Genomic DNA, 14403 nt, shown 5'->3' on the forward strand with positions numbered 1-14403 from the left:
AAATTTAGATATTTCTAATTTTTTTAATTAAAAGTTATTTTTAATAATTTTAAGATACTTTTAGAATATTTTAAGGATTATTTTTTATGTATATATATAAAAGCTATTTTTAGATTTATGTTTTTTCTCTCTCAATATTTGTTACCTACACGTAGCAGCGTTCATTGGGACACATCATATATTTGTAATATCACGATACAATAGATGAAAAAGTAATTTTAAAACAGTAAGATTACGTTATAGAATCCATGAAAAGGAAATCCAAAGGCAATGAAAACATAAACCTCAATTCAAACTTATTGAAATCACCATTAATGGGATATTTAAGAAGATGATCAGTTAACCACCCTGCAGTTCCTTCTGATCTCCCCACTTGTTCCTGTCAGGGGACTAATGTTTCCCATCCTCACCATTGCAGCTGCAAAATCAGCCAAGAATGTAGCCTGGTTGTTGCTGTAGGTTTGAGCAAGCGCGTCCTGCGATCCACCGTTGAACAGCTCCTGGTCCGAGTGAAGCAGCCCTCTTTGAGCCACCAGGTCACGGTAGTAGTTGTTGTCGAACCTGGGTGACGGTACTGAATCAAGAGGAGCCAAGTTGTTGTCACCACCAGTAGCAGGGCATCTAGCACGTCTAGTGGCCGCGAAATTTGGGTCGATGTTGGTGTCGTTGTAAATGCGATTGCGGAACGTGGCGCACCTAGCTAGGCCTATTGTGTGGCCACCGGATAAGGCGGTTAAGTCTCGCGCGTTTAGACCCTTGGCGGCGAAGGAAGAGATTAGAGCGGGAAGGTTGGCGAACGGTGATGGGATCTGGCTGTTGGCTGCGCTTTGGCTTGCTGTCCTTGCATCTCTACGTCCCAATGCTACTTGCCATGATGGTCCTCCAAGCTGCCATGATACAATATAATAAACAGCAGTATGTAATTAGTTCATATTTGATGCATTGTAAGCAGCAAGGGAAGGTTTTATCCACACTAACCAGTACTACACCGTCTCTAGCAGCAAGTGCTAGTATATCTGCACAAGAAACAGTGGCACGGCAAGCAGTCTCCACATTAGACTTTATGGTGTCGATCACTTCGAAACCTCGAGCGGAGTTTCGGTTCGCTGCCGCATTCTTTTCGCCCGTGATCGTCGCCGTATCATCCAGCAGTATCGATGCATCACAACCCTGCATTAACATAACACATACAGAATAGAACAGTTAACAATGTATACATGTATAAGTCGATGTTTCCGAACTCAGTAGGCAAAGAGGGTTACGTTAACGAAGCAGTCGTGGAAAAACAAACGGAGAATCGAGGCGCCAATCCGCCTCTCTCTACCGACGGCCTGTTGCATCGAGTTGAGGACGATGGTTTGAAGGTTGGGGCAAGAGGTTGCATAGAAGTTGGCCGAAAGCTGAGCATTGGTAGCAGAACTGGAAAGCAGAACAATGAGTAGAAGAGAGGATAGTGTGACAGTGGAGATTATTGAGGCCATTAGAGAAAGAAACCAAAAAGGCTGCCCAATTGAAAGGTGTGGATAATCCCTGGATTGAAAAAGTGTGTTTATATAGGGAGCATAACGTGCCTAAAACTTCAAACTTTGCTGCTAAACGCGGTTCGAAAAGCGTTTACTTTGCAGCAGAAAGAGAAAAAGCATGCATGCATGCATGCAAGAGATTTGCATGAACAAAGGAACAAAAGTCTAAAAGCACTAATCAAAGCAGATTGACTTTGAGCTAATCCTTTGAATCACTGAGTTTTTTCAGGAATGGCGGGGCAACTTGATCCAATTCTTTTCTAAACAAATTGACTTTGAGGTTTTCAATTATCACATTTAATTGGAATTCATCCAATTCCATTTTTCTCTCATTATCTATGAACAAATTAAATCAAGGGAATACAAAGTATGAGTTGACCATTATATAAATAAATACGGGAGCACAATCATTGCCCTTGATATTCCATTTGGCACTGGTTGGATTCTTTGTTTTTTCCCGATGATAGACAGGGATGAACACAAAATTTTATGTTAAAATAATAAATTTACAAAGATTTTAGGGATAATAAACTTATAAAATTTTAGAAACAAAAATAATTTTTTTATCAAAAGTACAAAAAATATTTAAAAAATATATAAGAATTTCAAACTTTTAAGAATCGATTGTGTCCGCCTACTACTCTGATCCATCCCCGGTGATGATGGTGTTTTCTTCATCTTCACTACAATGTTTAGCGGTGTCATTGCTTCTACATCTTGGGTTGATTTTAGATTTTTTACTCGAATATCATGAATCGACTTACTGTAGTCAAACATTGATTCTAGAAAAGTGTGATTTAAAAATAATTTTAAATTATTTGACTTAAAATTTGAGTATTATCATTTAAAACGATTTCTAAAAATATAAATGATCATTTTAGACCTTATATTATAAATTTAAAAAATATATATTTATATTTTTTTAGTATTATAATATATGAAATACATCAATTTAAATAATGATAAAAAAATTTAAATGTTTTTATTAAAAGATAAATAAATTTATAATGGTTGTACACGTTTCATAAAATATATCAAAATTTCGAAATATTTTTATCTAAAAAGAGAACATTATATATTGAACTTTTTAGCCATATAAATAATTATATAATTGTTTTGATAAAAAAAATATAAATTTATAAATTATATAATAAACACACCACAACGTAACAAATGAATGTTAAAATTATATTTTTAAGTCCAAGAAACACTTTTGAACACAAAAATTAGAAATTTTTAGCTTGTATGTTTGAGTTGAAAATTACTTTTCAAAAGTATTTCTTTCCCCAAAAGTTACTTATTTAATATTACTTATAGTTTATATCAAAAGTGTTGTATAATTTTATAACTGGTGGCCTATATAGTAATAATCTTTTGTAATTATATTATATATATAAATATAATAATAATTGTATTTAAAAATATTAAGTGTAAATTTTGTTAATTAGCTAAAGAATACATTTAAATTAACATTGATAGGATGTAAATATCAATAAATATAATGTTAACAGGAAGAGATGTGACTTAATACGAAGAAATGTAGTGTTAATATGAATACAGAAAATTCTTTTATACAAGCTAGATCCTCCCCCTACTCATAATGCATGAAAAAAAAATATTTTCTTTATCAAAAGTTATCAAATATTAATGGGTCGAGTGAGATAAATCAAGCTCTTTCTAATTGGGTTTTTTTAGTAAAAGTTTTCACTAGAATTAATTTAATTCATCAAAGTATTTTTAGAATAAATACTATTTTATAATCACTTCTTTAACTTAATAAAAATAATTCTAATAAATAGTAATTTCAAAAATAATGTAAAAGGGTTGTCGAAATGATTTTTTCTTAAAAGTGAGTTTTTAAAACCACGTATTTTTTAATTTATTTATTTCTTGATTAATTTTTAATTAAAAAGTAAAATGATTTAAAAAAAATCTCTCGTTTTGAAAAATTTAGGATTCCCTTTGAAATAGAAAACGTATGGTTCGAGGACTCGCCACCAATATTTGATTAAGGTGTGATTGGGCACCCAAAACATTTTGTCATTTTAATAGAAATATTAATTTTAATTAAAACGACAAATTTACAATATGTGTACCATAAAATGAGTTCGGGAATTGGTTACGCGTGGGGAAGTATTAGCACCCTACAACGCCCTAAATCAGTACCTACTCGATTAATTAATGTATTTACAATGAAATTTACAAATTCGAACTTAATTTAATTTTTTATCCCATAAAACAACAAAGTATGAATTTTAAAATGAAATATAATAATATTTAATTATTTCCAATCGAGAAGAAACAAAACACTCAAACCTTGAGGCAATCAGCTATTACTCCAATCGAAATAAAGAAATATTAAAATACCATTATAATATTCAAATGTACAAAAATAGATTAAATTAAAATTACCAAGCCTTTTTAGAAAGATGAAGAATATTCGATTATTTAAACACATTGAGATCAGATCTTAGATAAGGTCTAACAATCTTTTTCTCAAAAAATTTAAATAAATGAACATTTCGTTCACAAATTTTAAATGAAGAATCAATTTTTTAGGTGTCACTCATGGGATACACTTTTAATTTAAATCGTCTAAAGAAGCTCTCTAATAAGTTAAGACAAGTCACTCAAAACAATTTTAAATTAAAAGGGTATTACCCTTAATCCAATTATGTAATTATGAGTTGAGTTATGCACGTGAGGATATCATACATATTATAATGTCATGTGATTTGTAAATTAATCATTTCCATACTCATACATATATCAACATATGTCGACAGTCATTTTCGTCCAAGTCTTTATTTATTTATATATTATTATTATAACATTATCATATTATTAGTTTTATTTCTATTAAATTATAATAATTTTATTACAGGGCCAAATGGAAAATAATTACAACCCAAAGGCTAATTACAAGCAAAACCCCGAAGCCCAATTTTAACCAAGACCCAACAGATATAGACCCGAACAGCCCAAAACCGTCCAGGCCTAACAATCCTAGCATACCTAATAAGAAAACCTCAAACGCTGTTAGGGTTTCTACGCAAGGTTCCAACACCGCACAGATCCTAGCCATCCAATCCAGGAAGCAAATCGATGGTCACCAGTGCAACCAGCAAAACCCTAGGGTACTCATTGTAACCCTAGGGCTATTCTGGCACCGCCATAGAGATAATGATGCCTCCGCCGACGAACTCTCCAACCAGTGCATGCCACAAGGGTGTCATATCATTGCCGGATTCGCAATATCTAGGTGCATTTAATGTACCCAGACTCTCCACAGTACATATCACTACCCCTAGGGTGAGTCACCACCATAGCTCCGGTGACTCACCGGGGTTCGTTTGTTTAACTGGATAAAAGGGTGCACCAAAGAACCCTATAAATAGGACAAACCTGCAAGAGAATTAGGAAACGAGAGCAAGAGAACCAAACAACGAAGCAAGCAAGCCAAAGCAGTACCCAATACACATCAACCAAGCTAACAAAATAAAGAGAAGAGAGAAAAGAGTCTTATCCTTGAAGTTTCGGCCATTAACAGAAGCAAACAGCGTCACCGGAGAAGCCATTTTCGAAGGTAAATATTTGTAGATCTATTGCTATAGGATCGTTTTTGGTAGAAAATAAGGGCATATCTAGGTTTAGGAAAAAAAAGAGCTTTATTTTGATATAACTTTGTAAAATCCAGCCAACGTGAGTGGTGGATGACGGTGGGTGTCGGTACCGACGTACGGTGGTCAACGGTTGCCGGATTCCCTCCTGTGAGGGAATCCTAGAGATGGACGAGAGCTTTTCTCTCTAAGAGAGAGTATCATTTTGAAGAAATGAGCTTAAAGCCTTTTAGATCGGTTTAGGGTCTATATAAACCCCTCTTCGAACGGTGTCATTTTGGGAGGGAGTGTCGGTGCAAATATGGGAGTGGGAAATTCTCATTTGAGGTTCTTGTAACTTTTGTAATTATTCGATTTAATCACTGAAAAACATGTTTTAACATATTTTAATTTGGTTTTTAATTTTTATTAATTTGTATTTCAGTCACTATTATATGTGTATATATATATATATATTAGGTTTAAATTATGCATTTAGTCCCTAAATATTAATAAATTTATATTTTAATCCCGTGTTAATAATTTAGAGTAAATTACATAATTGGTACAGTGACCTCTAGCCCAAATAAGCCATATGCAACCGGGTTACCGTAAACACCCAGACGACACCGTTTTAATGTGCTAATATATATAATATTTTAGTTGACAAATCTGAACCCTAGCCCCTCGTTTCACCTTCAACTAAATCCCTCTTATCTCAACCCTCTCCCTCTCTCACAGCACCACAACTCTCTTCTTCTTCTACTTCCTCGATTAAAAACCTATCTTCAAACCATACGACCACCGTGACCATGAATGCTAAGGGCTCCAATGAGGGCCAACAATCCCTAGGCAACCCACCTCGAATTGATTACCCCAAAAATCTCATCTATTGAACTTGTTTTACTCCCAAAAAAAAGAAAATGAACATGTGAACCCCCAAAATATATCCTCTACCCTTCAAACAACCCATGAATCAAAAAAGGTTTCAGAAATATCTTTGATTCGAAGTCTTGCAAGCTCCAATTAGGAATAAAAAAAGAAAGATTTCTCTCAAATGTAAGGTTTTCGTGTTTGTATCTTCCCCCTATGGTTTTTTCGATTTTTCCAGTATTTCCCCCTTTTTCTCTTCTTTGACAGAACCCCACGCAACAGGGAAGAGATTGAAGAGGATCTTTGCATAGAAATTGTCAATCCTTGGTGACGGTAACCTCACCTGAGCAACATAGATCTCTAAAAGGAGATCCAAACGCTTCAGGTAAAAAAACTCCTTTTTATGTTTGTTTGCTGCGAAGCTAACATGCATCAAAACCAAAAATAAAAACAAAAAATGCAGAACCTTTCAAATGCTCAAATGAAAGCCCTTTTTTCTCTGTTTGCTACAGAAAATAAGATCAAGAAAACATAAAATAATGGAAAAGAAAAACACTTGCTTCAATGTTGATATTGCTTCCTTACGAAAATGGGGAAAGAAGCCCCTGTTTTTACACTGCTTGATTCGAATACAGGGGAAACAAATTCACTGTTTACATTATTTTTTTCATTTCTAACCTAAGAAAAGAAGAAGAAAAAACCCCTCCATTTTCAGTTTTCTCCCGTTTTTCTTGATGAGAAATGTTGTCCCCTAAAAAATGGCCTCTCGTTTTTTCCTCCGATTTTTACTCCATGATCCTTCCCCCTACCCGTTTTTGTTAAATGTTCTCTACTCCCCTTTTTTACAAGATCGATCCCCCCTCCCATAACCATTTTTCTTCCAGGAGATAAGCAAGGGGCAATCCGTTCTTTTTCTCGTGACCAAGCTCATGACCATTGGTGATGGAATGTAAGCTGTCAAGGCAGTTAGGACAACTGTAGCTCGGTTGTTGGCTTGATGTGGCATGGGGTTTGCTTGTGTGGCCTACTGGATGGAAAGAAGCTGTTGAATCGTTGGGCTGGAGATGGGCTTCCAACTGAGCACTTTGATTTGGGATTGCATGTAATTATTTTGGGCCTCCAGCTGGTTTGGGTCAGGGAATAATAGGTCTTGTAACATAGTTTGGGATTTAGACCAAAATTGGGTATTTGTAATAGCCTACAAAATAACAAATTAAATTAATATTTCATATTTAATAATTATAAAAATAAAAATAAAAATAAAAATAATAAAAATCCCGGAAAAAATGAGTGTCTACAGCTGTCCCTCTTTGTCCACTATTGTACCAAGGCAACCAGTTTTTACATGGGAAATATGTTCCACTGTAACTTCAAGACAAGTGAAACTTGAAAAATCTTCAGAAAATGTGTCCGCTCCCTATTCTTTCAAGGAATATGTTGAAAACATTTTGATATTTCGATATAACAAATTAAGAAAAATGAATTTTAAGATTTTTCCAAAAAGATTTTCTAAGTATATTCGATATAATTATTCGAATATCAAAATATTACTCCAAATCTTTCAAAAGTCATTTTTAATCCTTACTCAAGTGTAAAATTAAATTTTAATCTTAAAATTATTTCAAAATAATTTTACAAAGTATTTCGAACCATTTTAAAGCGAAAAATTTCAGAATGTCCAGAGGGAACCGATTCCCCCCTGAATGGTTTGGCTCCGAGAAAAATAGAATGCTCGGAGGGAACGGTCGAAATATTTGAATTTTACACTTAGGGAACCGATTCCCCCCATGCTCCAAGCTGTTTTATTAATTGATTTCACACTAAAACGGCTCTATTGACTCCACTAATCATCCCCAACATTCAGAATCATTTAAAGGTGTATTTAAACAAGCTTAGAAGCCATTGATCAACAACAAGAAACAAGTATCAATAAGAATAAAGAGAGAATCAAAGAGAAAGCATCAAACCTCAAGTTTGAGCATTTTCAAGCCTCTTTCATTCAATATTCATTTTTTCTTTCAAGAACACTTATTGTGCTCAATTGTATTTGTAACACCCCAATTTAGAGGCTAAATATTAAGAAATTATCAAGTGGCGGATTTAATTGGTATTTTGAAAGAAACAGTGGGTTAAATTATAAGATTTCAAAGTTGACAGACCGTTTTAAGAAGTGCAAGAAGTTCAGTGGCTAAACTCTTGGTTTAACCATTTTTATTTATGAGATGATATATACCCTATTCCCGTATGTTTCTGAAATTTTTTTCCAGATTTTCCTCTTCATCAACCCCTCTTTGAACTCCGATCTACTCACCGTCCGACCTCCAATCGACAAGCCGAAACCACCATCGTGTTCGTTGTCAAGCGAGGAACAAAACCCCTCAAACCTTTTGTCGTGAATCGTCGCCGTTCGTCGTTAATTTCACTCGGAAGTATCGTCGGTAATAACTCGATTTTAATTGGTTTTTCGACGATTCACGACAATCCGATGATCCGTTTACGACACCTCCCGCACCATCGGGTTCTTTGCATCGTTCCGAGTTTGCCGGTGTCATCTTTGGTATCCGTCGGCGGCGGCGCGTGAGGAGATCAAAGTTTTCGATTCATTGAAATCGAGCTCTCCGCCGTTCAAAATTGTGAACCGAGCTTTGTAAGTATCTCGAAATCGCTCAAAATAATTTTTAGGAAATTTTTCAGGAATTTTGCACTGTTCACGCGCCGCCACTCCGCGTGGGGAAGGAAAAAGTGACCGGTTTGATCGGTTTTAGAACTGTTTTGACCCGTCACAACCCGACCCGTTGACCTGACCCGATCCGATGACCCGACCCGTTGACCGTTGACCAAAACTTTGACTAGCTTTGACAGAGCATTAAACGACCTTTGACTTTGACCGAGTATACATATCCTGACATTTTTTGATGTTCCAAATCCGATTCCGCTGTCCGTTTTTCAAAATTCAAACCCAAAGACCTCGAAATTGCCAGTCAAACCCGTTGACTTTGATTTTGACCGAAAATTCCAAATTTTTGAAAAGTCATATTTTATGCTTTCGACGTCCTGAATCAGAATCCGAAGTCCGTTTCGCCAAATTCGAACCCGGTAAGCTTTCTTTCACTGATTTATCACCCGATTCGATATGTTTATCGCAATTAAGCTTCGTTTCTGATATAATTTATGTTGATATGTATCTGAGGAATTATTGGAAGTTGAATTAAAGATCAAAGGCTTTCGAATGGAATTTTATGGTCAATCAGTATTACGCGAAAATCGAGGTAATACTTTACTACCTCTTTATGCTTTATGGAACATGTTGATATTGATAAATGCATGAACAAGATAATGTTGGTCACTTTGGTGGAGTTGAATAATTTATACACTCGATATGATGTGGTAGAAATTTTGTAACTGATTACGTATCGAATGACTAATATAAGAGATTGAGGAATTGTTAGATTAAATTACAAGTTTGTGATTAGTGATAAAGAAATCAGCCCTGTATCTGCAACTTATAATTTATTTCATCAAAGGTAAAATGTTAAAGATACTTGGATGAGAAATTATGAGAATACTCCAGGTAGGGTAAAATTATGAAAATACCCTTATGTTATAAAAAGACAAGATTTGAATATGGGAGTTAGATAAGAGGATTTTACAGACATATTGATCTGATAAAAATATTGATGTGCATAAGAAATGTTAGTTTTATTTGGAAATTATGGATAACCGGTTTTAATCCTAGGAGAGTTTGTGAAAGATACTGGAAGTCTGTTAAGAGAACCGTTTCAAGATTAGAGAGTGTTCAAGAAAGAAATTAATCATAGGATCTCTAAATTATATTATTTTCGTTAAGAGCTAATATCGAAATTATCTGGTTAAGAAATTACAGAAATACCCTTAAGAGGCAGAATAGTATGAGATGATTCTGAATGAGAAAATATTTAGAGGATTCGTACTTAACTTGATTAAGTACGGATTTAATTATTAAGATCCTGACTTAGTGCAGGAAAATTCCTGATATTCCGTTTGTAAAGTCTGAGAAGACACTTGACCTGAAAATATTCGAATAATGAATAAATACTTGAAGAGTAATTTATCGGGGGTATTCTGCTGTCAGAATTGTTCGAAATGATTGAAATAAATGATAAGATTGAAATTAATAGTAAGATCAGACGGAAGGAAAGGATTAGAGTGCACTGAATCTATAAAATGACCAAAAATACCCATGTAATGGAAATGACCCAAGAATATCACCAAGATCAGAAATGATTGTATATCCTTAAGCTCTGTAATGATTGGAATAAACTGAACACCAAAATGACCAAAATACCCTTATGGCCTATATTAAGGAAATGTCTTGGATTAATTAAGGAACCCAAATAAACATGGATGTGGTACTACTCTTAAAAGTTACAGATCACATATTAAGCCGAGCAACCAATGCTAGTGTTATATCAGTACCTGAACGACATAGATGTCACTTGAATGCGTGTTTGTATTCTTAAGTTTGGCTCGATGATAATTTTGGAAGTATTCAGCTCAGCTCAACTCTAGATCGCATTCAACAGTAAGAATTTGATATTTGTTAGACAAATCAACCACGAAGACCAAATTGAATTGAACGGAAGTACAATATGTATCCAAAATTCAAAAACGTTTGAATTACCTTGGAAAACCCCGAAATATCTGAAATGGGCTTGAATGCTAAATGAACTAAGTAACCTCAAGGACTAAGGATTAAGTAGTGATTTGGATGAGTCTGGAAACGTTAATGAACATACATGATGTAATGTTCTTATGGATCTTGAACTACAAATCAAGCACGTCAGCATTTCATGATATAGTGGAAGCGTGAACATGAAATAATGACATTGGAAGATTTATTCTGCGATGATTCCGAGGATTATATATGGACTAGAATTTGTGGTATGAAAATGTAAATACCCTGCAATGACAATGAATTGACCAGTCGATAAGCATTAATTCTGGTAGATATTCATCTGAAGTTGTTTGATAAATGAAATCAATCGATATAGACTGTAAACGTCCTAATCTTCATTTATTCCTTATCAGCCAATTCATATTCTCAATAACTGATGATTTTGTTAGTTATTGAACTCTTCCTATAATGATGCTAAATTTCGATATCCTATCGGTATACTGAAGATTTATGTTTCTCTACCTGCTAAGATTATCCAGTACCTCTGAATAATTTTTGTAAACTCTGGTGTGTTTCCTAATCACCTGGATATTTTACCTGATTTTCGATTTGATTTCTATTATAATACCTGACCTGGATTCTGATCAGATACTTGACCTGGATTCTGATCGAATACTTGACCTGAATTTTGATCTGATACTTGACCTGGATTTTGATCTGATATTTGACCTGGATTATGTTTTGATTTTTGATATATCCGTTTACGGATGAAACATGTTTTATTTGGAGGGGTAATGTTGGAGGAAGTATACCTGGAGGTTCCTCGGCTGTGTGCTCAGGGCTTACTGGACTTGATGGTGGGTGTATGGTTCTGGGGAACCTACACATTTTGGACTTGACGGATGGGGGTATATATATATATATATATATATATATATATATTTTAAAAAGATCTGAAAAGTTACATGATTTTTGGGAACACACTAGAAAACCTGTTCTGATCTCCTGAACCTAGACATCCAAAATATTTTCATCTGAAATGAATACTATTTGTTACTACATGCGATATCAATGGACCTCCGCTCAACATAAAGATCTGTAAATATCTGAACCAATAAGGAAATATATATTTATCTGTATCTGCACGTTCATCAGCATCATCTGGTAGTTCTGTATTACTGAGCTTTCCAAAGCTCACTCTATTACTCACCTTTTCAGGTTAAAAGAATTGTACCAGTGCATCTATCAGCTCCAGTAAGGGAGTTCTACCGGCGTTGTTACATAGTACAGTACATGTGATTAGGGGGCATGTAATTGTATTTTGATTTATATACGACTCTGGAAATCTGTTTTATTTTTAAATAGTGACAACTGATTTTATAAGTTACACGTTTCAATAAAAGTTTTAAATTTTCCGCTATTTTTATAGTGGGTCGCTCCGGTGGCCCAAATGTGACACCTCGGATCGGATATGATTACCCTTATCGGTTTGAAGGGGTTACAGTATTATTCTTAAGTGTTCTTTCTTTGTTCTAGAATTGTGCAAACATCTTGCCTTGTGAGGATTTTCTTGTAAATTTGCAAAATTTGTATTGTTCTCTTTTGGAGAGAGTGTTCTTAAGAATTTGGGGTATAATTCTTGAGGGATTTGTAAGGTTACTCTTTGTCCTCAAAAGAAAGACAAATTAGTGAATTTGTGGAAAATCCTTAGTGTGGATAGCTAAGGTAGTGGATGTAGACTTTGGTTGAGAAAGTCGAACCATTCTAAATCGCTGCGCAATTACTTTCAATTTTCTGCACAAGCTTCCACCGGAATTTTTATTTGCCAATTCACCCTCTCTTGGCCATATTCATAGATCGATTAAATCAACAATTGGTATTAGAACTTGACTCATTTGAAGGTTTAACCACCTCTTGAGTAGATCCGGGAAGAGTTACATCGATAATTAAAGTCATCAATGGCCTCCACTTCAAACGTCGACTCTGGTCTCGATTCGATTCCCGTCAACAAGCCTTTTTTCTTCAATGGAGCTAACTATGCCTATTGGAAGAATAGGATGATGTATTTCATTCAAGCCAGTGACATGGGAGCATGGAATGTTGTAGAAGACGGATATATCAAACCTCTCATGCATCCAAGATTGTGGAGTGGAGGAGAGACAAGAATGTTCCAGCTCAACTCCAAAGCTATCCATATCATATTTTGTGCTCTTGGACCAGATGAATATGGAAGAGTTTCATTTTGTACAACCGCCAAAGAAATATGGGATAAACTACAAGTCACTCATGAAGGCACCGATGAGGTAAAAGAATCTAAAATTAGTCTTCTAACACATAGCTATGAAAATTTCAGGATGAAACCAAATGAAGATATCAAAGCTATGACGGATAGATTCTCAACTATTTTCAATGGTCTCAAATCATATAGAGAGATCATTCCTAACGAGAAGCTTGTGAGGAAGTTATTTTACTCACTTCCAAAATCATGGCAATCCAAGAAGACGGTAATCATCGAGGCTAAGAACCTAAAGTCCTTAACTCTTGAAGAGCTAATCGGTTCTCTCCTCACTCATGAAATGATGCTTGAAGATGAGGTGGACCTCGATAAGATTGAAGAGACACCAAAGGAGAATGAGAAGAAGAAAAACATTGGAGTTTCTCTCAAATCCATAAAAGATGAGAGTGATTCGGATGTAGATGACGATAACGAGGAAATGGCATTGTTTGCCAAACGGTTCAGAAAAATGATGAGACCTTACCGAGGAAGAAAATTAAAACGAAATGAAGGCCTCAAAAATGAACCAAAAGAGAAAGACCCGATCATTTGTTATGAATGCAAAAAACCGGGGCATGTCAAATATGATTGCCCACAATTGAAGAGAAATGGTCAATCAAAGAATAAGCACAAGGCTCATGTGGCTACATGGAGCGATGAAGAAGGTTCTGATGAAGAGGAACAAGAAGTAGCAAACTTGTGCTTGATGGCATTCGGGGAAGATTCTAAGGTAACCTCTAACTCATCTGATTTTGATGATTTATCTTATGATGAGCTATTAAAGGAATATAATGGGTTGGCTTCGGATTATGAGAAATTGTTTTTTAAATATAAAAATGATGATTCAAAATTAAAAAAATGAAAATAAACTCATATCCAAAACCAACAACGATCTTGAAAGTAAAATCAAAGATTTGCAAATCAAACTAGAAGAGTTTGAAAAGAAAATTTTCGATTTGCAAAATTTACTTTCAAAGGTCAATGATGATCATCAAAAGAAAATTGATGATCTCTTTTGATAAAATTGGAACAAAACGTTTTGAAAATGGAGAAAATTCAAAATCCAACTTTGTTAGAAAAAGTTTTAAAAACTACAATCATAGAGTCCCCGAAGAACCTCTAATGGAAAAATTGTTAGAAGTATATGGGTTCCAAAAGAGCTCATTACTACTAAAGATAAGGATATCCTACACAAATGGATACCTAAGGGGACTAGGATTTTGGAAAATAATGAATATGGACCCAAAAGAATTTGGGTACCAAAAATTAAAAATTAATCTATGTTTGTAGGAAAAGGAGCATTGCTACAAGGCACGGGAAACAAATTCAAATTCATGGTACCTTGATAGTGGATGCTCGAGACACACGACCGGATACAAAAGCCGGTTCATAGAGCTTAACGCCAAAAATGGAGGAGAAATGACTTTTGGTGATAATTCAAAAGGTTACATCGAAGGTATAGGTACAATAGGTAATACC

At 34.8% G+C, this 14403-nt stretch overlaps 1 protein-coding gene across 1 annotated transcript; it reads right to left on the minus strand.

The window, feature by feature from the left end:
* Nucleotides 1-271: 271 nt before the first annotated feature.
* On the minus strand, nucleotides 272-1496 carry LOC120209775 (peroxidase P7-like). Its single transcript, XM_039208690.1, has 3 exons — nucleotides 1263-1496; nucleotides 979-1170; nucleotides 272-887 (listed from the first exon to the last, which is right to left on the minus strand). The coding sequence occupies exons 1-3, from the start codon at nucleotides 1479-1481 to the stop codon at nucleotides 336-338; spliced, it is 963 nt and encodes a 320-aa protein (XP_039064621.1). The 5' UTR covers nucleotides 1482-1496; the 3' UTR covers nucleotides 272-335.
* Between the last annotated feature and the right edge of the window lie 12907 nt (nucleotides 1497-14403).

Source organism: Hibiscus syriacus, unplaced genomic scaffold (assembly GCF_006381635.1).
Source record: "Hibiscus syriacus cultivar Baekdansim isolate YM2019G1 unplaced genomic scaffold, ASM638163v2 tig00020138_pilon, whole genome shotgun sequence".
NCBI lineage: Eukaryota > Viridiplantae > Streptophyta > Magnoliopsida > Malvales > Malvaceae > Hibiscus > Hibiscus syriacus.